The 25,098-nt window shown below is 47.5% G+C and overlaps 1 protein-coding gene across 4 annotated transcripts in view; it reads left to right on the plus strand.

Moving 5' to 3' along the window:
- Nucleotides 1-25,098, plus strand: part of CCNL1 (cyclin L1) — a 382,007-nt gene that overhangs the window by 288,503 nt on the left and 68,406 nt on the right. For 3 of the 4 annotated variants that reach the window (XM_078667166.1, XM_078667163.1, XM_078667164.1), the window contains 2 exons: nt 16,967-17,071; nt 17,176-17,317. In XM_078667166.1, coding sequence (XP_078523292.1) covers nt 16,967-17,071; nt 17,176-17,317 — 247 coding nt within the window. The remainder of the gene's footprint in view (nt 1-16,966; nt 17,072-17,175; nt 17,318-25,098) is intronic. The other variant, XM_078667165.1, reaches the window with a different exon arrangement.

Below are 25,098 nucleotides of genomic sequence, written 5' to 3' on the forward strand. Positions count from 1 at the left end.
CCTATACTTTTTGATTCCAAAAAAAAGACTGCTCTCTCAGGCCCATTCTGGACCTCAGACAACTAAACCTCTACATTCAATCAGACCTCTTCCACATGATCACCCTTCAACAGGTGCTCCCATTGCTACAGCAAGGCGACTTTCTTTCCACTCTAGATTTAAAGGACACCTACTTCCATATTCCCATTCACCCAGCTCACAGGAAATATCTCCGGTTAATGGTGGACGGACAGTACCAAACCAAGCTCCTTCCATTTGGGGTAATTATAGCGCCAAGAGTCTTCACCAAGTGTCTAGCAGTAGTCTCATCTAAGAAGACAACACATTCACTATTCCCTTACTTAGACGACTGGCTAATGAAAGCCAAGTCGCAACACATCTGCATACACCACACTCACAAAACAGTTCATCTGCTTCACGACTTGGGATTCACTTGTCAACCTCACCAAGTCTCATCTTCAACCCTCCAACATGCAAGCATACCTAGGAGCCACAATAGACACTTGCAAAGCTCTAGCGTACCCCAATCCAGTCAGAATACGCATCATGCAAACCCTAATATCACAATTTCAACTGCAGCACTCACTACCAGCCGAGTGTTTATGTAGTTGATCGGAATGATGCGTCTTGCATTCTAATTGTTCCTTACGCAAGACTCCAAATGTGTCCCCTACAGGAATGCTTAGCACGTCAGTAGAACCAGGTTCAAGGTCAGTTAACCGAACTGGTGTTGGTGGATGGCCGCACTCATCGCTCTCTGCAGTGGTGGAATACACAAAACCTTTCCTAAGGACGGCCATTCATTGACCCGATTTCACAGATCGTGCTCACAGCAGACGCATCCCTCACTGGTTGGGGAGCTCATCTTCAAAAACATACCTTTCAGGACATGTGGACTCCACATAAACCATCGGGAGCTGCTAGCAATTTTTCTAGCATTGAAAGCTTTTCAGATGCATCTCGTAGGCAAAGCTGTCCTAGTTTGTATAGACATGACAGCAATGTACTACATACAAAAACAAGAGGTGACACACACTCTACAGCTTTCACACCTAGCTCAAACCATATGGAGATGGGCCATACCTCAAAAAATATATCTCCTTGCAGAACATCTCCCAGGAGTAAACAATCAAATTGCGGATCTGTTCAGTCATCAGACAACAGATCCACGAATGGGAACTACACCCTCAAGTTCTTCTCCCATTTTTTCAAATTTGGGGCTACCCAGACATAGATCTGTTTGCCACACACCTCAGCGCAAAATGCCCAAACTTCCCGCCCAGGTATCCACACCCATTGTCCAAAGGCAATGCGCTATGGATCAATTGGTCAAGGATATTTGCTTACGCTTTTCCACATCTCCCGCTAATTCCATTACTGGTTGGGAAGCTCAATCAACATTCACTCACAGTGATCCTAGTTGCTCCCACATGTGCTAAACAACCCTGGTTCAAAACCCTGTTGGAACCATCAGTAGTTCCTCATCAAAAACTACACCTCTCCCCCAAGCTTCTCACTCAGAACCACCATGGAGCGATAAGGCATCCAGATCCCAGTCAACTCATTCCTTGCGATCTGGCCCCTGAAATCATAGTCTGGCTATCTTCATCTCCTGCCAGACTGCATGAACGTCATTAAAGAGGCTAGACGCCCTACCACAAGAGCATGCTATGCAGCAAAATGGAAACTATTTGTAATTTATTGTAATAACAATCAAATCAATCAGCTTGATGCTTCAATTCAAAACATAATTTGCTATCTGTTACGCCTACAGCGGGCTAACTTAGCATATACATCAACAAGACTGCGTCTTGCTGCAATAGTGGCTTACCTACAGAACATATAACACTTGTCCTTGTTTCGTGTACCCTCTATCAAAGCATTTATGGAAGGACTCAAGAGAATCATTCCTCCTAGACTTCCACCTTCTCCTGTGTGGAATCTTAATATAGTCCTTACAAGACTATTGAGCCCACCATTTGACCCGTTGCACAAATGTGAACTACAATTTCTGACGTGGGAGGTAGCCTTCCTCATAGCCATCACCTCTCTTAGGAGAGTTGGTGAGCTCCAGGCACTAACCATACAAGAACCATGTTTACAAATTCACCAAAATAAAGTGGTTCTTATGACTAACCCCAAATTTTTACCCAAAGTCGTTTCTGCCTTTCATCTCAACCAGTCTGAGTTACACGTGCATTTTTCCCAACCAGACTCAGTGGCAGAATGTGCTCTTCACACATTAGATTTAAAAGAGCATTACTTTATTACATTGGAAGAACTAAATCTTTTCGGAAAAACAAACCACTCTTTGTTGCTTTTTCACCACCGCATAAAGGCAATCCTATATCAAAAGCAGGTATTGCACAGTGGATAGTTAAATGTATACAAATATGCTACATGCAATTCCTACACGCAAACTAGGGGCTTCCATGGCATTCTTGGGGAACGTACCCGTAGATGATATTTGCAAAGCTGCAACATGGTCTACACCACACACATTCACAAAACACTACTGTGTAGCTGTTACCGAGACAAGAAGATAGTGTGGGCCAGGTTGTCTTAAGAACACTATTCCAGACCACTGCAAGAGATACAGGTTAGCTACGATTTGGGAGTAACTGCTGTTCAGTTTATGCTAAAGCATATGATCTACAGCTCATATGCTTCGAACTGAAAAAGCTACTTACCCAGTATGCATCTGTTCTTGACATATAGAGCTGTCGAGACATATGCGCCCACCCGCCTCCCCGTGTACCTATAACTGTTGCAGTATCATCTTACTTAGATACACTATACATGGACATCTGTTTCTACTCTAACTTCATCATTACCCTTACGGCAAAACAATCTGGGGATGAGTCGATGCCCATGTGCACTATCACCGAATGGAGGAGTCCCCTACCTCGTGACTACAAAGACTTCTTGGAACAAAAACTAAGTGCAAACATCGGGACCCAACACCAGATGTCTATCTATGCTAAAGCATATGGCTCTACAGCTCTATATATCTGAAAGAAACAGGTTAGTATTAGATTCCTTACCTTAGAATATCCCCAGGCGTCAGTCTGGATCCGGAAACTTTTGCGTAGCAGTACCCCTGCGCGTCGGTAGGCGTCGTCTGCAGGCGTCCCCTGCGGCTCCGCGTCGTCGGCGTCGTGCGCCGTGATGACGTCGCTGGAGTATATAGACGCCGCCTCCGCGCGCTGACGTCAGTTCTTCTTTTTTCCGCGCCAGTTAGCGCAGATCCGAAGAGCAGTACTCCGGTCTTTTGACCAAGTTTTTTGTTAACTTCTTTACGGTGCCGGTAGGATGCCCGGTTTCAAGAGTTGTGACGAGTGCGACCGCATGATGTCGGTCACCGACCACCATCGACTCTGCCTCCGGTGTCTGGGCGCGGACCACGACGTGGAGTCCTGCGTCGACTGTCGGGCCTTGACTGGAAAAGCTAGGCGGGAGCGGTCCCGCAAGCTTCTCGAACTCCGGTTGTCGGCCCCGCGTCGAGAGCGGTCCCGGTCCGGTCGGAGGTCGAGGGAGCGGTCGAGGGAGCGGTCGCGGAGCCGCCATGGGCGCTCCGGGAGTCGCCACCATTCCTCCGGCTCGTCAGGTAAGCACAAGAAGTCGGGGCGTCGCCATCGCACCCCCGACTCCCCCCGACGCCCGCGTGCTGCGGCCGGGGGCTCGGGTGACCCCACCCCCGCGGTCCCGCATGGGTCGCCGACGCCGTCTGCCCCACACCTGTCGGTCCCTGGGGCAGGCGCGTCGCGTGAGGAGATCGAGGCCTTCCTCATTGCTATGAGGGCGAGGTCTTCTCCGGCGGGGCCTTCGGCGCCTGCGGGCCCGTCGGTCCCGTCTGGGGGCCCGAGCGGTTCGGGTGCTCCTGCCCCGGCGCCGCCGGTGGCTCCGGCCCCGGCGCCGCTGGTTCCCTCTGGTTCGTCGCCGGCTGGTCTCCCGGCCTCTCCGGCGTCGGTTCCTGTGGGCCAGCCCATGGTACCGCCCCCGCGTGGTGCAGCGACTCCGCCGTCGGCTCCGGCCGGCGTCGGGTCCCCGGCACCGACGCCGCGCGGCGCCACCCCCCTTTCCTCCCCGACTCCGGACTCGGAGCCGGACCGGCGTCGGCCGACGCCGGACCCGACGCCGATGGGGCCTGTTGACCCCGATGTCTATATCGTCGACCCAGAATATGGGTATGACGAGGAGGAGTATGGAGAGGGTTGGGAGGGGTCTGAGGACCCTCTATCCCGTGCCTGCCAGTACGATGTGGACTGGGTAGGTGATCTGGGTGATGCCAGTGGCCTGGACGAGTCGCCCAACCCTGGGTTTGTCTCTCCGTCCCCTGTGGCGTCCGAGGCGGGTGCTGCCTATTCGGTGGTCCTGATGAGGGCTGCCAAGGCCTTACACCTTGAGCTCCCCGTCGCGAAGGTCAAACCGAATATCCTGACGGAAGTTTTTAAACCGCAGTCATGCCCCCAGGAGCCTCTGCTGCCGTTTAATGAGGCCCTGACGGATGTCCTTCTGGGCACCTGGTCCAGGCCCGCCTCTGGTGCGCCGGTTGACCGGAACGTTGCCTGGCGTCACCGTCCCTGCGCGGACGACCCTGCCTTCCTGTCCACCCATCCCTCCCCGGAGAGTCTGGTGATCCAGGCCTCCACTTCGCAGTCCGCATTTCCGTCGGCTCCGCCCGACCGGGAATCAAAGAGGTACGACCAATTCGGAAAGAAAGTGTTTTCCTCTTTGAGTGCTGGGCTGCGGTCTTGTAACACCGCGTGCCTCTTGGGCCGCTACACCCACTCCCTGTGGGATACGGTCGAGGAGTGTTTGCCGCAATGCCCCCAGGAAGTGCGGGACAAGCTCACCCGGGCCTTTGTTGAAGGCCGGGATGCGGCGCGGTACTCGATCCGTTGTGGTCTGGACACCACGGACTCACTGGGACGGGCCATGTCCACTACGGTGGCGATTCGTCGCCATGCCTGGCTGAGATCTGCCAACTTCTCACCAGACGTCCAAAATACGCTTATGGACATGCCATTTGATGGCAGTCGCCTATTTGGTGACAAAGCGGACCACGCGCTGGAGCGCTTCAAGGACTCCAGGGTCACGGCCAAGTCCTTGGGTCTCTCGACCCAGACCCAGCGCCAGCAGACGGGTTCGTTTCGGCCCTTTCGTGGCCAAGGGAGAGGAGGTCCCACACGTGCTGCCAGCCACGCGGCGCAGAGCGCTCCCCAGCGCGGTGGCGCCCGTGGTTTCCGCCGTGGTGGCGGTAGAGGCCAGCGTCGTGGTCAGTCCACGCCTCCCTCCGCTGCGGCATCCAAGCCTTCCTAGTCCGAGCTTTCGGGCTCACGTGACGCCAGTGGGTGGCAGGGTTCGCCATCACCACTCCCGCTGGCGCGCGATAACATCGGACAGGTGGGTGCTGCAGCTTGTCCGAAGGGGCTATGCCCTCCCCTTCGAGTCCACTCCTCCAGCCATGCCACCGCAGAACCACCGTGTGTCGGGGGACCACTTGACACTTCTGCAGGAGGAAGTTACGGCCCTCTTGGCCAAGGGGGCCATCGAGCGCGTTCCTGGGCCAGAAGTAGGGTGTGGTTGCTACTCCCACTACTTTCTGGTACCCAAGAAGGACAAGGGAGGCCTGCGTCCTATCTTGGATCTACGGAACGTCAACGGCTTCCTCCGGAAGGAGAAGTTCAAGATGTTGACTTTGGCTCAGGTCTTGGCTGCTCTAGACCCACACGACTGGATGGTAGCGTTGGACTTGCAGGATGCGTACTTTCACATCCCCGTCCTGCCGGCCCACCGGCGTTACCTGCGGTTCACGGTAGGCCACGAGCATTTTCAGTTTATCGTGCTCCCATTCGGCCTTACCAGCGCCCCACGGGTGTTCACGAAAGTGATGGCGGTGGTCGCAGCTCATCTGCGCCGGTTAGGGGTTTCAGTCTTCCCCTACCTCGACGACTGGCTGTTGAAGGCGGGCTCGCCCCAGACAGTCGTCCACCACCTTCAGATGACGGCAGACCTCCTGCACGAGTTGGGGTTTTCCATCAATGTGCCGAAATCACACCTGTGTCCCTCTCAAAAGCTCCCTTTCATCGGAGCGGTTCTCGACTCGGCGCAGTTTCGGGTTTATCCCCCGGAACGGCGGGTCCGGGATATTCAGGCTCTGATTCCCATCTTTCAGCCGTTATCCCGGGTTTCGGTCAGGTTGACGCTGCGGCTTCTGGGGCTGATGGCCTCCTGCATCCTTCTGGTGCATCACGCCAGATGGCGGATGCGGGCTCTGCAGTGGGACCTGAAGTTTCAGTGGGCCCAGCATCAGGGCAACCTATCCGACCATGTCCTGATCTCGGAGGGCACTGCGAGACAGTTGCAGTGGTGGCTTACAGACCGCGATTGGGTCAGGGGCAGATCCCTCTCCCTTCCCCAGCCGGAGCACGTGGTTGTGACGGACGCGTCCCTCCAAGGCTGGGGTGGCCACTTGGGAGAGGCGGAGATCAGAGGCCTCTGGTCTCCGGCGGAGTCCCGGCTCCATATCAACATGTTGGAGCTGCGGGCGATTCGCCTGGCACTGAAGGCATTCCTCCCCTTTGTCAACGGGAGTGTAGTGCAGGTGTTCACGGACAACACCACCGCCATGTGGTACTGCAACAAACAGGGCGGTGTGGGGTCGTGGACCCTTTGCCAAGAGGCTCTGCGCCTCTGGCAATGGCTGGAACGTCAGGGCGTGACTCTGACGGTTCAACACCTGGCAGGTTCTCTGAACGCCAGGGCGGACGAACTCAGCCGTCGGTGCTCGGTGGATCACGAATGGCGTCTGAACTCGGATGTGGCGAGAGGCCTCTTTCAGCAATGGGGAGAGCCTTGGTTAGATCTATTCGCCACAGAAGAGAACGCGCAATGTCATCAGTTCTGCGCGTTGGAGTTTCCAAGACGGCACTCGCTCGGCGACGCCTTTCGGCGCGAGTGGAGTTGCGGTCTGTTGTACGCCTTTCCGCCTATACCACTTCTGCCCAGAGTGCTGAAGAAGATCAGGCGCGACCGGGCCCAAGTTATCCTTGTGGCTCCGGACTGGGCTCGAAGGTACTGGTATCCCGAGCTACTCAGCATGACAGTCGGTCCCTCGATCCGCCTGCCCCTTCAGGAGGACCTTCTGTCGCAGCAGCAGGGGACGGTCCTCCACCCGACCCTGTCCAGTCTCCACCTCCATGCGTGGAGATTGAGCGGCGACAGTTGAGGCCATTTGACTTGCCTCCTGAAGTCTGTGATGTCATTCTGGCAGCCAGGCGTCCCTCCACAAAGTCGGTATACGCCTGCCGGTGGAACAGATTTGTGGCATGGTGCACAGCAAAGGCTGTGGATCCCCTTTCTGCCCCTCTATCTGAGGTTCTCCTCTTCCTCCTTTCCCTTGCCCAGCAGGGCTCTGCTCTGGGCACTATCAAGGGCTATCTTTCTGCCCTTTCCGCCTTCTTGAGGCTACCTGATCAGCCATCTTTGTTCAAGTCCCCTATTGTGTTAAGATTCTTAAAGGGCATCACGCACATGTATCCTCCAGCTCCGTTCGTGATGCCTCAGTGGGACTTGAACCTGGTTTTGACTTTCCTGATGTGCGCTCCCTTTGAGCCCCTTCATTCCTGTCCTCTCCGTCTTCTCACCTTAAAGACGGCCTTCCTGGTAGCCATCACCTCTGCCAGGAGAGTGAGTGAGCTCCAGGCTCTTTCTGTTCAACCTCCTTTCTTGTCTGTTCATCCTGATAAGGTGGTTCTTCGGACCAGACCTTCTTTCCTGCCCAAGGTAGTCTCTGCTTTTCACATTGGGCAGTCCATCACCTTGCCCTCCTTCTTCCCGCCTCCGCATCCTTCAAAGGATGAAGAGCGGCTCCATCGTCTGGACCCAAAACGTGCGCTTTCATTCTATATGGATCGCACGCGCCAGTTCCGGGTGGATGACCAACTGTTTGTTGGCTACGTGGGTGAGAAGAAGGGAAGGGCGGTACAGAAACGGACCATCTCTCGGTGGGTCGTCCTGTGCATCAAAGCATGCTACTCTTTGGCTCGGAAGGAGCCTCCTGTTGGGCTGAGGGCCCATTCCACTCGGGCCACGGCGGCTACTACTGCCCTGGGCCGGGGAGTCCCTTTGCAGGACATTTGCCAGGCGGCCACGTGGGCCTCGCTGCACACCTTTGCGAGGCACTACTGCCTGGACAGTCAAGTCCGGAGGGATGGCTTCTTTGGCCGTTCGGTCCTCCAGGACTTTCTGGTGTAGGTTGTATTGGTTCGCAGACCCACCACCGGGGTTGGTATTGCTGGGGTATCTATTCTAAGGTAAGGAATCTAATACTAACCTGTTTCTTTCAGATGAACAAGTTACTTACCTTCGGTAACGATATATCTGTAAGAAACAGTAGTTAGTATTAGATTCCTTACCGCCCCGCCCATCCTCCCCGTTCTGCGAACTGATACCTAGGGTTAGGGACATCCCTTTCAGGGCCCTAGTTTCAAATGGCACCAGTGTTGGTTCTCACATGGCTCTGCGTGTTCTGGCGCGGAAAAGCTGTGTGCAAAGAACTGACGTCAGCGCGCGGAGGCGGCGTCTATATACTCCAGCGACGTCATCACGGCGCACGACGCCGACGACGCGGAGCCGCAGGGGACGCCTGCAGACGACGCCTACCGACGCGCAGGGGTACTGCTACGCAAAAGTTTCCGGATCCAGACTGACGCCTGGGGATATTCTAAGGTAAGGAATCTAATACTAACTACTGTTTCTTACAGATATATCGTTACCGAAGGTAAGTAACTTGTTCGCTAGGAACAGATGCATACTGGGTAAGTAGCATGTTCGAGGCATATGAACGGCAGATTTTACACTTAGCATTAGATCGCCACCTGGTGTTGGGCTCGGATGATTGCAGCTTGTTGTTGTCTTGGAAGAAGTCTTTGTAGTCACGAGATAGGTGACTCCTCCCTTGGACAATACTGCGCATGGGCATCGGCTCCATCCTTAGATTGTTTTTTTCCGCCACTGGTTTCGGATGTCGAGCAAAGTTTCCACATAGCAATCACCACGAGGTCTGCCACCTCTATCGCCAGAACACAACGAATCGACCTGCACAGCTTGTGCGTCATTCCGATCAAAGAAAACCATCTGGGATCGGAGGGCCTGTCGACGCGAAATGAGATGATCAGCTCCAGAACTGGAAGATCTCTTCGATGAAGAGGTCCCGCTCGTTCCCGGAGAAGATTCACCTGATCTCCAGATCGTATCAGAGGCAGACGACTCCATTCCATCGGGTCAGCGCGTGAGTACTACTGCCCCTGCACCACATACAGTTCCCAAACCAAAGGCAAAGGTCCGCACTCCACCCGCTGGGCCCAGTCGAGACCGAACACCCGCTTCGAAAGCCCGGCTCCGAAGAAAACAACTAAGCCTTTTAGTCCTCGGCACCGAGCAAGCCGCATGTGCCGATTCCACCTCTTCCATCGGCACTAAAATCCAAACCTAGCTCTGCACCGAAACAGAAAGACCTCTCGGCACCGAAGCCTAAAGAAGTATCGGAACCGAAAGAAGTACCGGCTCCGAAGCCGTCCACTTCTAAACCTAAAAGTGTGAAGCCATCGTCCAACGCCTCGAAGCAGACGACACCAGCTCCCACACCGAAAACACCTTCTTCAGTGCCAAAGCCCACAAGGCCTGATTCCGATGTGCCCGAGGCCTCGAACCTGTCTATCAAGTCGAAAACAACACCTTCGGCACCGAAAACTACACAAAAGGACGTTTCAACACCTCCCAAGGCTAAAGACACAAAACAACCTCGGCTGGAACTGAAAAAATCTACGCCGAAGAAGTTTGTACATGAGTAGGAACTTTTCTTGCCAGATCCTCGACAAAAGATCTACATCGACCCAAAAACAGGCCATGTAGAAGCTAGACCTCACAAAAAGAGACCAGCAGATGCACCGCCCACACCTGTGGTTCCTGCCAAGAAAAAGGACTGTGCAACATCCCCTATGCAATTTTCCTTTTCTATACCTCCTCCTCCTACTGTTCCTCTTCACATATCACCTCAAATCTCTCCTGCATATTTTCCACTTTTATCATCACATTCACCTCAACATGATGCTGATGAATATAGTCTGGGTGGACGGGATGATGTAGATGAGCCTTTCCCATACCATGTGGATGACGTTATATGGGACTTGCCAAACCAACAAAATGCGCCTGATATTCATGACCCACAGTTATACCCTTCAAAACCTTCCCCTCCAGAGGATAACATTGGTTTTGGTCATTTGTTAAACAGAGCTGCTGCTTACCACAAAGTCACTATGCATTCTGATGAGACTGAGGAGGATTTTCTCTTAGATACCTTTGAACAGTCTCAACGGTCTGTTCAAATTCTTCCCATGATTAAAGGGGTCATCAAACATGCTCCAGAGGTATTTAAAGACCCTGTACGCTCGAGAATTTTGAACCCCAGAATTGAGAAAAAATATAGGCCTGCACCCACAGACCCAGTCTACATTAAAGGACACCTACCATTAGGTTCTTTAGTTGTGTCCAATGCTAGGAAAAGGGCAAATTCTTAAACTTCTGGCGAAGCACCCCCACCTGACAGAGAATCCAAAGTCATTGATGCGTCAGGTAAAAAAATAAGCCACTAACATATGGTGTATAGCTAATACACAAGCCCTCCTCTCTCGTTACGATAGGGCTCATTATGATCAATTAGAAAAGCTACTTGAGCACCTACCAGATCAGTGTAAAGCTCAGACAACTGACCTCATACAGGAAGGCACGTTAATTTCAAATGCCTCAATAAAATGTGCACTAGATGCGGCAGACACCACATCTAGAGCTGTGCATACCAGTGTCATACTTAGGATGCATGCGTGGCTACGAATTTCCGGGTTTAAACAGGAAGTGCAAACTACCATTTTAAACCAACCATTTAATCAGAAACAATTATTTGGCCCAGAAGTGGACACTGCACTCGATAAGATGAAGAAAGATACGGACACCGCCAAGTCTATGGGGGCTTTACAGTCCACACCAGCTAGAGGTTCCTTTCGTCGCTCCTTCTACAGAGGAGGCTCCAAACAAACTGGAGCAGACGCTACAACATCTTTCAAATCTCACACACAAGCATCCTCTAACAAGGGATATTTTAGAGGAGGATACAGAGGCAATAATAACAAAGGAAGAGGTCGCGGTAACAACAGCAATCGATCCTCTCCCGCCACAAAACAGTGACTTCCCTCTGCTCCCCTAACAGCATTCCAGTCCTGTAGGGGGCAGATTAACACAGTTCCTGCCTGTCTGGAACTCCATTACAACAGATTATCCAACATGGCTACTGCCTAGAACTTACAGCAACCCCTCCACACGTACCTCCCAGGCAGCGTCCAATGTCTTCAGACCACCTGACTCTACTCCCAACAAGAAGTTCTGTCACTTTTACAAAAGGATGCCATTCAATTAGTTCCTTTAGAAGAACAGGGAACAGAGGTTTACTCGCTGTATTTTCCAATTCCCCAAAAGGACATGTCTTCCCTTATCTGGATGATTTGGCTCATAAAAACCAAGTCATTCAATCAATGTGTCCAACACACACATCAAACAATTCAAATGTTGCACAACTTGGGGTTCACGATCAACTACACCAAGTCGCACCTGCAGCCTTCTCATGTACACCAGTATCTAGGGGCTATAATAGACACATCTACAGCTCTAGCGTTTCCCAGTCCAGCAAGGATACAGAGCATTCAAGCCTTAGTCACAATCTTCCAACAACAACAATCTCTGCAAGCCAGAGTGTTCATGAGACTAATAGGCATGATGGCATCTTGCATCTTCATAGTACCACATGCAAGATTGCAAATGCGCCCGTTACAAGAGTGCCTAGCACAACAGTGGAACCAGGCTCAAGGTCAACTAACAGACCTGGTGTTGGTGGACAGCCGCACGCATCGCTCTCTGCAATGGTGGAACACCAAAAACTTGACAAAGGGGCAGCCGTTCCTCGAACCTGTTCCACAGTTAGTGCTCACAACAGACGCATCTCTCACAGGATGGGGAGCCCATCTCTTACATTATACAACTCAGGATCAATGGAACAATCAACAAAAACTGTTCCATATCAACCATCTAGAGCTGCTAGCCATATTCTTAGCACTGAAGACTTTTCAACTACAAATACAAAACAAAGCTGTCTTAAACCGGACGGACAATATGACAGCCATTTACTATATACAAAAACAGGGGGGGGGACACTCTCTGCAACTGTCCCAGCTCCCACAGAACATTTGGAGATGGGCCATTCCTCTAAATATACATCTGCTGGCAGTACACCTTCTAGGAGTTCACAATCAGATAGCAGATCTGTTAAGTCGGCAGTCACAACAGATTCACTAATGGGACCTACATCCACAAGTTCTTCAGCCATTCTTCCAGAGGTGGGGTCATCCACACATAGATCTGTTTGCCACCCACGAAAATGCAAAATGCCCAACCTTCGCCGCCAGGTTTCCACACCCATTGTCCAAGGGCAATGCGATATGGATGAACTGGTCAGGCAGATTTGCATACGCTTTTCCGCCTCTCCCACTGATTCCATTAGTAGTGCGCAAGCTCAGACAACAGTCTCTCAAACTCATCCTAGTAGCTCCCACATGGGCACCCCAACTGTGGTTCACCACACTGCTGGATCTCTTTGGTTCCACATCAAAAGTTACAGCTCACACCCTCCCTGTTAACACAGTACCATGGAGAAATCAGACACCCAGACCCAAAACAACTGAATTTAGCGATCTGGCTCCTGAAGTCTTGAAGTTTGGTTATCTAAACCTACCACCAGACTGTATGAATATCATTAAAGAGGCTAGGAAACCCACTACCAGAGCGTGTTATGCCGCTAAATGGAAAAGATTCGCAATATATTGCAGAAACAATCAAATTGATCTCCTGGATGGTTCCATCCAGAATATCATTTGTTACCTTTTACATCTGCAAAGGTCTAATTTAGCATATTCTTCCATACGCCTGCACCTTGCAGCAATTGCAGCGTATTTACAAAACAGACATCTGTCTCTCTTCAGAGTGCCTGCAATCAAAGCATTCATGGAAGGATTAAAAAGAATAATCCCACCCAGGTTGCCACCTTCTCCTGTGTGGAACCTGAACATTGTCCTTACAAGACTCATGGGACCCCCGTTCGAGCCTCTACATAAATGTGAACTGCAATTCCTAACATGGAAAACAGCTTTCCTTGTTGCTATTACCGCTCTTAGAAGAGTAAGTGAGATACAAGCTTTCACTATACGAGAACCATTTTTTCAAATACATCCTCACAGTGGTTCTTAGATCTAATCCAAAATTTCTTCCAAAGGTCATCACTCCTTTTCACTTAAATCATACTCAAAACCCATACTCTGTAGCGGAAAGGGCTTTACACACTCTAGATGTTAAAAGAGCTCTCCTATACTATATAGATAGAACTAAATCTTTTAGAAAAACAACTGTTTGTATCTTTCTCTCCTCCACACAAAGGCAATCCCTTCTCTAAAGGTGGGATCGCAAGGTGGATTGTAAAGTGTATACAAATATGCTATCTAAAGGCTAAACGTACATTAACAATTCCTCCTAGAGCGCACTCCACTCGCAAGCTAGGAGCCTCTATGGCTTTCTTAGGAAACATACCCCTAGAGGACATATGCAAGGCAGCAACATGGTCTACACCACACACCTTCACTAAACACTATTGTATTGATGTTCAAGCCAAGCAGCAAGCTGCAGTAGGCCAGGCTGTCCTTAAACCTCTCTTTCAAACCACTGCAACGGATACAAGCGACCACCGCTAGGGGAGACACTGCTGTACAATCAATGCTAAGTGTACAATCTGCAGCTCATATGCCTCGAACGGAAAATGCTACTTACCAGTATGCATCTGTTCTTGGCATGTAGAGCTGCAGAGTTGTACACGCCCTCCCGCCTCCCCTTGACTTGTATCCGTTCCAGTTTCATCTTACTTAGATGCATACGCATGGACATCCTTTTTTCTTTACTCATACTAACTCCATTTCCCATCATGGCGAAAAACAATCTAAGGATGGAGCCGATGCCCATGCGCAGTATTGTCCAAGGGAGGAGTCACCTATCTCGTGACTACAAAGACTTCTTCTAAGACGACAACCTGCAATCATCCGAGCCCAACACCAGGTGGCGATCTAATACTAAGTGTACAACTCTGCAGCTCTACATGCCAAGAACAGATGCATACTGGTAAGTAGCATTTTCCTTTCCATCTCTTCATAGGAATACACTGACTGTTTTTTCTTGAAACATGGTTTTAAGTGTGGAGTTGGTTTTGTATTGAACTTTGAAATACTGCTATTAACTAAAAATTGCTTACATACCATTTCTCTAGAAAATGTCCCAGTGCAATATCTAGGTGCATCACGCTGAGTAGAAAAAGTAATCCAAAAAGTAATCTGCAAAGTAATTCAAAGTAATCTAACAGTAATTTCGACTGTATTAAAAGCGTTTACAAAACTGTAACAGAAATTCTCAATCAGCTTAATTGTATTGTTCAACCTGCCATTAAAAATATTAATTATATTAACCCGTGCCAAGCTTGCTTGGTCTGCCCGGGCGTTGGTGCAGCATGGCTCCTGGGGGTCCTGGTGTCTCCAGACTTGTTGGGGAGACGGATCGGATCCTTTGGTGCACGGTAGCCACCTCCTGGGCAGCTGGTGCGTTGGTGGACCCGGTGGACGGCAGAACCGTGAACCGGACTTAGCGGCGTGCAGGGAAGTGGCTCCTGCACTTTAAGATGCTTACTGGTTAGCAAAGTGCTGGTGGCCATGCAAGGTTTTTGGAGGATGCCCAGCTGCAGGACGAGTTGGGTTGTTGGAATTATTTGGACAGGAGCCGGCAGGGTTTGGCACTTCAGTCCACAATTCTCACTTCTTAAGCTCTTTTTTTTGTCCTTGTCCTTCTGTTAGGTGCGTCAGAGGGCCACTTGAATAATTTAGGGGTATTTAGAGGCGTGAAGAGTAGTAGCTAATGGGCTACTTAGCCTTCGGGTCACTACACCCCCTATATTACATTTTCATGTGGGGAGTGGTCATAACCCTGTTCCAGAGTTCCTATTTCAACCTAAATAAAGATGGTGTAATCCTTGTTTGGTGAAGCATATGAGGCAGCCCACCTTAAGGGTGTGACTAGCCTGTGGGTGCAACTCGCCTACTTGCATATCTAATTTCCCTCCTGTCCTGGTGCAAAATGGGCCTCAGCGCAAGGGGGTGACATCTCCCATGTTTGGGGAAGCCAAGGTCACATATCAAAGCGGTAGGGCCTTTGAAACCCTTCGCCTTGATATGTTAATTCACTAGCCATCCTGCTGGAGGTGGTGTTAACACCTGCCTCTGGAGCAGGCATTGTTTTTAGCTGCAGAATGTGGGCTCTCACTTCCAGGGGTCAGAAACTTGTCTGTGGTGGCAGGCTGGACAAGACCAGTTAGCCAGCACACAGGATACTGATGGGTTTTTCAGAGGGGCACCTCCAAGATGTACTCTTGGTGCATGTTATAAAAAATCTAGTAGTACTGGCAACTATACAGATTATGGGTTATTGATACCAAACACCATAGATTTCAGTAAAGCCATCATGTAGCTGGGGAACTCGTATTGACCAGTGACCAGTACATATACTTAAGATGGCTTTCCTGTTCACTTATCAATTCTAGTAATTGAGCCAGACAGCACAGGGACAGTGGACCCTGCCTTAGGGCTACACGGCCTGCTGTAGGGGTGACTTACATAAATTACATGCAGTGAGTTCGGCATCGCACACAGTGGGTTTTCAATGGAGTGTTTTCAAACATGGTTTTCTCTGTCCCGAGGTTTGAAATGGCATTATACATGCTGCAGCGCTTGGGGACCCTTTTTGGTACCAATGCCCTAGGTACCAGGGACTTACAGGGGTGCCAAGGTGTGTGCCAGTTGTGTTACAAATAGATAGTTTTACCTTATTTTTAGGAAAAGAACACTGGCACTTGGGCCTGGTTAGCACGACCCAGTGCATACCAGTCAAAAAATATCTACCAGTTTCATACAGTGAGAATTACCATGACAAAAAGGGGCACTTTTCGTACACCCTGAATTGGGGGTTGCCTTAGTGGGACTCTGGTCTGACCTAAACAGTGTGTGCCACTCAAATCAAGCAGCAAGAGTACACTAAGCATAAATCCAGTGATAGCCTAAAGGGAATCTGTAACGTTACCCATCAAACTTCCTAATGGACTATTCAGTTTTTAATAAGGTTATCTTTTCTAGTTTAGATATTTTGAAGTTTGTTATAATAGTGGAAAGTGCTTGGTTTTAGAAAACAGTTTAGGAAAACATTATTTGTAGTGAAGGCTTTGTATCATGGTTTTGAAGCCAGGTATTTCTAGGTGAGGTTTCTTGAAGTAAAAATTGCAGTATTTGAGTACAGCATCACACCACTTCACAGTAGCCTTATACATCATTGCGTGCAAGCCATTTCTGCCAGAAAATCACTCTAGCATGCAATTATTCTAAAGAGATCCCGCATCAGTTCATGCTCTGTTCAATCTTCCATCCACAATTTAATAAAGGGTTCCCTCTTATACCCTATTAGACTTTTACTTTTCTAGTCTCATACAGACTGCTCAGTCTCTTCTCAGTGGAGTATTTAGTATTAAACTCTTTCTGCACTAACAAGTTGTGCTGTAGACTCTGCTAAATGGACTGGTGATAATTAAGAGCTGTTAAATCACCTAGCAGGCTATTTAAAGTTGTGAAGCCAAAAATGTGATATTTGCTAAAATGTTTTGTTACCACCCATTTGTTTCTTTAGCTAATTTACAGTGCTTGTGGCTCTAAAGAAGATGGTGACTCTGGAATACTATTGTTACAAGTAAGTAACATTTCCTTTTGGTTTTATTACTTAGATTGCACTGCCTACCCGTCCTCACTGGTTTGTACTCTTTGGAGCTACAGAAGATGAGATTCAAGAAGTCTGCATAACGACGCTGAAGCTTTACACGAGAAAAAAGGTATGTTTTGTGTAATAGCACAAATATTAATGACACCCCCATTGCACTAGTACAAATATTTAGTATGTTAGTATTCTTGCTTCAATTGGTGATTTATTTTACAGCCTAATTATGAATTGTTGGAGAAAGAAGTTGAAAGAAGAAAAGCTGCCCTTCAGGAGGCCAAACTCAAAGCAAAAGGATTAAATCCTGATGGAACACCAGCACTTTCTAATATGGGTGGCTTCTCACCTGCGTCCAAACCATGTAAGTTTAATAGATTTCATAAGCTTCAGCATGATTGTATTTATATTAAAAGTGGAAATATTTTGCTATTCTGCGAGGATATTGTTGCAAGTAAATCTTTCAGTTTTAATTTCTTTTTTTAATAACCTGGCAGAAAATCCCAATAATACCAAACAAGATTTTTATGCTCTTTGTAAGTTGTAAATTGAAGATATTTGCAGACGATTGATGGCAGACAAATAGTGAAAGTTCTCAGCAGCCCGTGCTACCTTTCTGGGAAATCTTACTCAATCTCTAGTCCCATCCTCCACCAGATTGGCTGTATTTTGTAGCAACTGCAGAAAATGAATGCAAGGCAACAAGACTTTTCTTGATAAATCTTCAATGAGAACTGAGGGCTCTGGTCTCCAGAGGAGCAGGTGGTTCTCATCAACCTGCTAGACTCACAGGCGAGTAGATTGGCACACAAGACCTTCCTCCCCTCCCTTGTGGTTCAGTCTGTTCAGATCTTAATGGAAAAAACAAAGAATATGTGGTATGTCTAGAAGCAAAAAAGAATACAGTCTCGTCTCCTTTTTCTGAAAGCTTTGAGGCACTGATCTTGGACACATTGCCAGTGGATATGGCTCCTCGCCATCACCTAGCTGGGTCACTGAAATTCATAGGCGACAGTCTGAGCCTGCGTCATCTTGCTGATCATGAGTGACATCTTTTGCTAGAATTAGTCCAACACATCTTTGGTTCCACCGAGGATTATCAGTGCCCTCATCCTTTCAAGTGAGCCTTGGCGGAAATGTTTCAGTCGAGGTGGAATTTTCACCTGCTGTTTTCAGCCTCCAGAACCCTTGATTCCTCAAGTTCTGAGGAAGATTTTCTAAGACCGGGCCCAAGTCCTTCTCATCGCCCTGGATTGGGCGAGAATGGTGTGGTATGCAGACCTCCTGTGCTTCTCCACATATGCCCAGCTCCACCTGCCATTCAGGCCGGATCTTCTCTCCCAGTTTGGGTAATGGTTCTGCACCCAAATTTCGGAGACTTACACCTGTATGTTTAGAGATTGGGTGGGGACAACTGAGCTCCTTTCAGCTGCCACCAGAGGTGGTTGCTGGCATCTTAACTGCACGTGGCCCCTTCCTTAAGCCCCTCTAATCCGGCAGATGGAGTAACTTTGTTCCATGGTGTGTTAACCACAGTGTGCATCCCTTGCAGACCAAGTTATCCCTCATGGTGCAGTTTGGACTTTCCCTCTCTAAAAGAGGGATCGCGCCATTAGCACTGTGACAGGTTTTTTAGCCACCATGTCTGCTTTCCTTTGTTTGCTGAATCAGCCTTTCCTGTTGAAGTCCTTGGTTGTCATGGGTTTACTCAAGGGCCAAACCAACTTTCTTCCTCCCAGTGCCTTTGTGATACCTCAATGAGAGTTACATTTGGTTCATACATTTTCTATAGTGACTCTATTTGAGCCCCTTGACAATTGTAGCCTTCGTATGTTAACAATCAAGATGATTGCGCTTGTGGTTGTGCTAGGAGTTGGAATGAGTTGCAAGCCCCAAGCTGTCGCTCTCCTTGCACTACCTTTCCCCACAAGACAAGTTGGTGTTGCGAGCCAGGGCTACTGTTTTTCCTAAGGTGGTCTCTCACATCTTGCCCAGTCAGTCACTATTTCTGAATTTTTACCCTCCCCCTCATCCCACAAAGGAGGAGGAGCAGTTGCATCGGTTAGATCATAGTCTAGAAGACAACTACTTTCTAGACTGCACCAAGGAACACGAGTTGGATGATCTACTCTTCATTGGCTAATGAGGTGCCAAAAAGGGGAAGACTGTTCGGAAAAGGACTCCTTCAAGAAGGATTGTTCTGTTCATCAAAACTTGCTACCCCTTGGCCAAGAAAGACTCGCCTGAGGGAATCTGGTCTCATTCGAACATAGCCCAATGAACCACATCTGCTCTTGTAAGGGCTTTCCAATTGCAGATATTTGCAAGGCGGGGACTTGGGCATTCCTGCACAAAATTGCTAAAACTTATTTTCTCGACTCTGAAGCGAAAAGAGATGGCCACTTCACTAGGTTAGTCCCACAAGACTTCCTAGTATAAAAATCCATCCATTCTTTGCCTAGAAAGGGTATTTCTGTGGAATCTGCCCTACAGATAAGGACTCCGCAGGTAGAAGGAGCCATCAGAAGAAAACGTAACTTAGCTGCTGTAATGCTCTTTCTGCTGGATACTCTTTCTACCTGCAGATTCCTCACTGACCCTCCTGCTTCCCTGTTTGATTAATGATTTATAAAAAAACATTTAATAAGATCCCATTCTGCATTCTTTTGGTACTGCATACATTTTTCACTGTCATTATGCCCTCTAGTCTCGATCCATTGGAAAAAAACGGAGGACAGCTGACGGCTGTGCCCCAGTGCGTGCACTATATGGCCTCGGTGGCTTCATCTGATGTCAGTTGAGTCGCTGAGCAAGGCCAGTGCCCTTGTTTGGGGGACCTCAAAGCTTTGAAGTTTCTGGATCCAATCTGATGTCGGAGGTTGTTTTACAGATGAGAAATCTGCAGGTAGATAGAGTATCTACCAGAAAGATCACTACTGCAAGTAACTTTTTTTTATCCAGACAAGAGTGCATCCCAGTCTGTTTGGGTGCTGCGTTCAGTTGATCGGGGATCTTTGCAGATCCTTTTTCCTTAATTCCACTTAATGCTCTAGAACAAAACAAGATGAGATATACAAGCCAATGCATCTAATTGCACCATTGTAGAGTTAACCTTGTTTTATACCTGTTGAGTCAGTCATTGAAAGAATACCAAAACTTCCTATATACCAAGCCAACTACAAAGGGGAAAATGTTACCTCCCTGCAGCATGGCTCATCAGTTATTAAAATTCCAATATTTACAGTTAACTGAAAAGTGTATAGAAGTTATATGTAAAGGCCAGGAAACCATCAAATAGAAGTGGCCTTGAAGCGAAATGTACATACAATGAGCATTAATTGGTGCTCAGAACTTGACTTGCAGATACATTTGGCAGAAGAGACAAAATGACATATTTACTTGAATTTAAATTAAGCTGTGCTTCCTTAAGAGTGCATTTGTCACCTTTAGCAGCATTTACTAAGGCAATGAGGCAAAAACTATTTTTGCAATACTTGTTAAACGATTTCTAGAAGGGGTAAAAAGATAACATCAACCACAGGCGATCCTAGCACCACGGTGGATTCATGAAAGTCTTTTGGGTACGCATAAAGCAAAATGAAAGTACCAGTCTCCAGTTGGAATTACATCAGAAAGAAGCGTTTAGCAAATTAGAGGCTCTAACTATTAAAGAACCGGGACAAAGATGATGATAACGTGAACCAGTTAACTGTTTATCTTTAAGTGTTTTTTGGCACTTTAATTAGAAAATACAATTACTAGCCTTAGTTTAAAAAAAAAAAAACTTTTGATTCAGCAAAATAATTCTCCACAGATTATATGTTAGAAGAGCGCTAATGTCTTATTTACAAGAAACAAAAGGCATAGTAAAGACATACATTTACAGGACATTATTGCAGAGATATCAAGACACAAGTAGGTTAGACAATTACATTTTTCATTTGGTACTACTCACTTCTCATGTAGGGGATTTCGATGTTAAGTCCTAATCACTGAATAGTCCTGCCCACATGCGGGGGCCCCAGGGCACTTAAATATATATCTTAAGTGTAGAATTTTGGCTTTTCTTCAGGAAGGTGTGCAAAGACACTTAGAGATTATGCAGACTATATACATAGGCTACAATGGGAAAATTGGTCATCATGAAGTAAAAAAAGGGCAGGCACAAAGCATTTGCGTATAATTTCGAATTGTTTTTGCAAACAGCACAATTCTCCCTCACAAACACTTTTTAATGATGGAGATAGAGGAGAAGGAGGACAGAGTAGCCTCATAGGTTGTCATTATATGGCTAAAAAGAGACTTGTAGCGTACCAGGTCATAAGTGCAGCAGCTGATGCATCAGATCTAGTGGCTCATGGCTATTCGCATGGCATCTGTGCTAGGTGCTGCCTCCTAGCTGAGGCCCTATTTAAAACAGGGGGCAACCCAATTAACGAAAAATACTTTGATGTGATAGGGGGTCCAGGGGATAGTATTTACTGACCAATAAATCTCCGTACCCCTAATACAATACATATATAACACAAGGGAGATAGTTAGTCTGTTTAGTCAAACTAAAATATTGAGCTCAGAAGGGATGTTCATCAAACTCAGATAATTTGCCTAGCACCTGGCATGAGTATGAATTCCATCAGCCCACCACTCTGGCGGAGCCTCATCATCTGGAAAACATTGGAGTTGAGTCTATGTAGCCCATGTCGCTTATCGGCTAACAGCGTTGGCACTTGACCTCTTACTCCTGATCAACTCAGCCAAAGTGCTTTCAAAATATATGGGTGCTGATGATGTGCAGTGCAATGTGAACGTGAAAGTTAAAAATGACTATAAGGGTTAAAAGTATGTATATTCAGAATCGTCCAGATGTCATGATTAAAAACAACCTGATAGTATGGAAAGAATATTAACTATCTCATGGCAGTGGGTAAGGTTTCCCAATTAACCCTAAGGCACCTGGGTAAGGACATACAACTCGCAAAGTAAACAATGCCTCTGGATAAATAGGTATACTTAACAGTAAGATGAAGAGAACCCTAATTTAACTCTTCCTGTAGATATAAATCAATTTTAAGTAACTTATATTTATTTCAAATATCCATAGTCAATGGTCAAACAATCTGTCTACTAGATTCTAAGTTCTTTGAATTGTATTTATTTCATAAGTTTCTAAGCAAAGAAATCATCTTTTTTATATTTAGAAAAATACATATACACAAACATTTTAACACCATATATATATACATAACACCATATATATATATATATATATATATATATATATATATATATATATATATATACACGTATTTACATTTTGTGCACAAAGCACAAAAACAGACAAAATTACTGTTTTCTTGCTCTCTTCGCTCTTGTTTCAAATAGGGTTGCACCTCACTTGTATTCAACAATATGCAATCCCTTCCCAATTAGATCGCCATCCTGGAGATACCTGGCGGTTTTATCAATTCAAACCCCTATTTTTTTTAGCTACTCCCAAATTGTTCTATACTGTTTCAATTTTTTGTGGTGTCTCAAAATTTGTCGACGCGTTTCAGCCACTTTCCTAGTTGGCCTCATCAGGACTAGGGCCGTCGAGTGCATAATCGTTCAATTTCACCTAAGAAGTCAAGAAATACTTTTAACTCTCAACAAAAAGCATATCTTATGTACACCTATACCATATATATATATATATATATATATATATCTACACCGCGAAAACAATCAATCAGGAAACCAATTCGATCTTTTATGTCAATAAATACCTGGAGTGGCGGGGGAAAGAAGAAATCGCTAGAACACCAAAGTAGTGATACACGTGCAACCTTATGTCCCACAGCGTGATATATAAGACCCGGAATATTCCCTAAGGTGCCTAAATATCAAACTAAACCTTATACCCACTCTAAACTTCTATAATTATTTATGTGAGCCTACAATACACATGATACTAAAATATCAATCTAAAAGGGTGAAATTTAAAACACTCACCAGTCTTGTCAAAACTCAACTGAGCACCATCAATAACTACAAACAAAATCAATAAATGCTATCGTCATTGTGGTGTACAGCCAATGGACTAAATCCCATTCTTGGTCAGGAACAGGTTATTCTTCCATACATTTTGTACTTGGCTAAATCAAGTCTTCAGTTTACTTCTATTAAAGCACACTTGGCGGCAATTACAGCTTATAGAAAGTCACCTAAGTAGGTCTTTTTTTCAGATACCCGTAGTTAAGGACTTCCTGGAAAGGTTGAAAAAGGTCTACCTTGTTATTAGATCACCTTCGCCTCCCTGGGAGCTTAACATAGTCCTTTCTAAATTAATGGGTCCACCCTTCAAATCCATTCACAAAGCCTCATTGCAGCACCTTACGTGGAAGACTGCTTTCTTAGTGGCAAATACCTCTGCTCGCAGAGTGAACGAGATTCAGGCCCTATGTTTTAAAGAGCCTTATCTAATTTTCCATGCTAATCGAGTGGTCCTCCGACCCCACCTGAGTTTCCTGCCTAAGGTGATCTCGGATTTTCATATTAATCAGTCTATAACTCTTCCCACCTTTTTTCCAAATCCTTCCACCCCTCCACCCCTGCTGAGAGGGAGTTACATTCCCTTGACCTAAAAAGGGTTCTAAAATTTTACCTGGAAAAAACTAAAAGCAGAAGAAAGTCAGATAGTCTGTGTGAATTATGGTCTGATGTGCAGTGGTCTCCCTTCCTTTAAACATTCCATCTCCAGATGGATAGTGTCTTGTGTCCCTTTAACTTATCAGTTACTTAACAAATCGGTCCCTGGTAGACCAAAGGCTCACTCCACGAGGGGAAAAGCCTCAACTACAGCCTTTCTCAGGAATATACCCATTCAAGAGATATGTAAAGCGACTGCATGGCAATTGGTACACACCTTTTCCTGCCATTAATGCCTAGATTCTGATACACAGGACCAGGCGGATGCCCAGTTTGGGCAAGCTTCCTTGACAAATATCATGTTTGACCGCACTCTTGGCATATTTTAGACTAATTTGGTGTTTAGTGTGTGGTAGTGTGTGTGTGTGTGTGGTAGTGTGTGTGTGTGTGGTGTAGTGTGTGTGTGTGTGTGTGTGGTGTGGTGTAGTGTGTGGTGTGGTGTAGTGTGTGTGTGTGTGGTAGTGTTCGGTGGTGTGTGGCTGTCTGGAAATCAGTTAAAACAGACTGCCCAACAGTAACCTACCGGATGAAAATTAGCTGACTGTTTAAACAGTGTGTCACTGATTATCATTGCTGTTGCATTCCTTGGCCACTTGATGGAGCCAAAGCATTGCAGACCAAACTGCAATTTTGGCCCGAGAATGCTTGGTTTTTTAAATGTGCTTGTATTGCTTAATGCGGCCCGTGAGCAAGGGCCCCCTGCCTGGCTAACGTGGGGGAGAGGAGATGTTGTGGTCTGCTGTTTGTCTGCATGCGGCTGCACCAGATTAATTAACTGGTCTTTAAAAAGCATTGTAATGGTGATGACAAAGCTGCAGGTATCTGAAAGAGACACGTTAGTGATAGATTCCTTGCCTTAGAATATCCCCAGTTGTCGGACTGGATCCGGAAAGTTTTGCTTAGCAGTACCCCTGCACGTCAGCAGGTGGCGTCCTGCAGCTCCACGTCCGTCGCTGGCGTTGTATGCGGCGAGATGACTTCAGACTACTTAGGTGCCACCCATGCACACTGACATCAGTTCTTTCTTTTTCCGCGGCAGCAAGCGCAGATCTGGATAGAGCACGTACCTTAGTCATTTTTTGACTATCTTTTTGAGACATTTGTCTTGTGTTAGTTTTCTCTGGTGCGAGTAAGGACGCCTAGATTTAAGTCCTGCGGGGCCTGCTGTCGCAATATTTCGGTGGCGGACCCCCACGATGTTTGCCTCTACTACCTGGAGGCTGATCACGAATCCCGGGATTGTCAAGCCATGACCCGAAGGCCTTGAGGGAGCGGCGCCGGAAACTGCTGGAGGCCCGGGATTCGCCCCACCGCTGCTCCGGGTCAAGGGACTGTTCCCGGGACCGCTCGCGGGGCCGTAGTTGTCGCTCCTTGGGCTCAAAGTCTTCGCCCTCGGATTCCGGTAAGCGACGCCATAAAAAGAAGTTAAGAAGCGCGGTGCTCTCCAACGTCGTCCCC

This window comes from Lissotriton helveticus, chromosome 11, assembly GCF_964261635.1.
Source record: "Lissotriton helveticus chromosome 11, aLisHel1.1, whole genome shotgun sequence".
In the NCBI taxonomy this organism is placed as follows: Eukaryota; Metazoa; Chordata; class Amphibia; order Caudata; family Salamandridae; genus Lissotriton; species Lissotriton helveticus.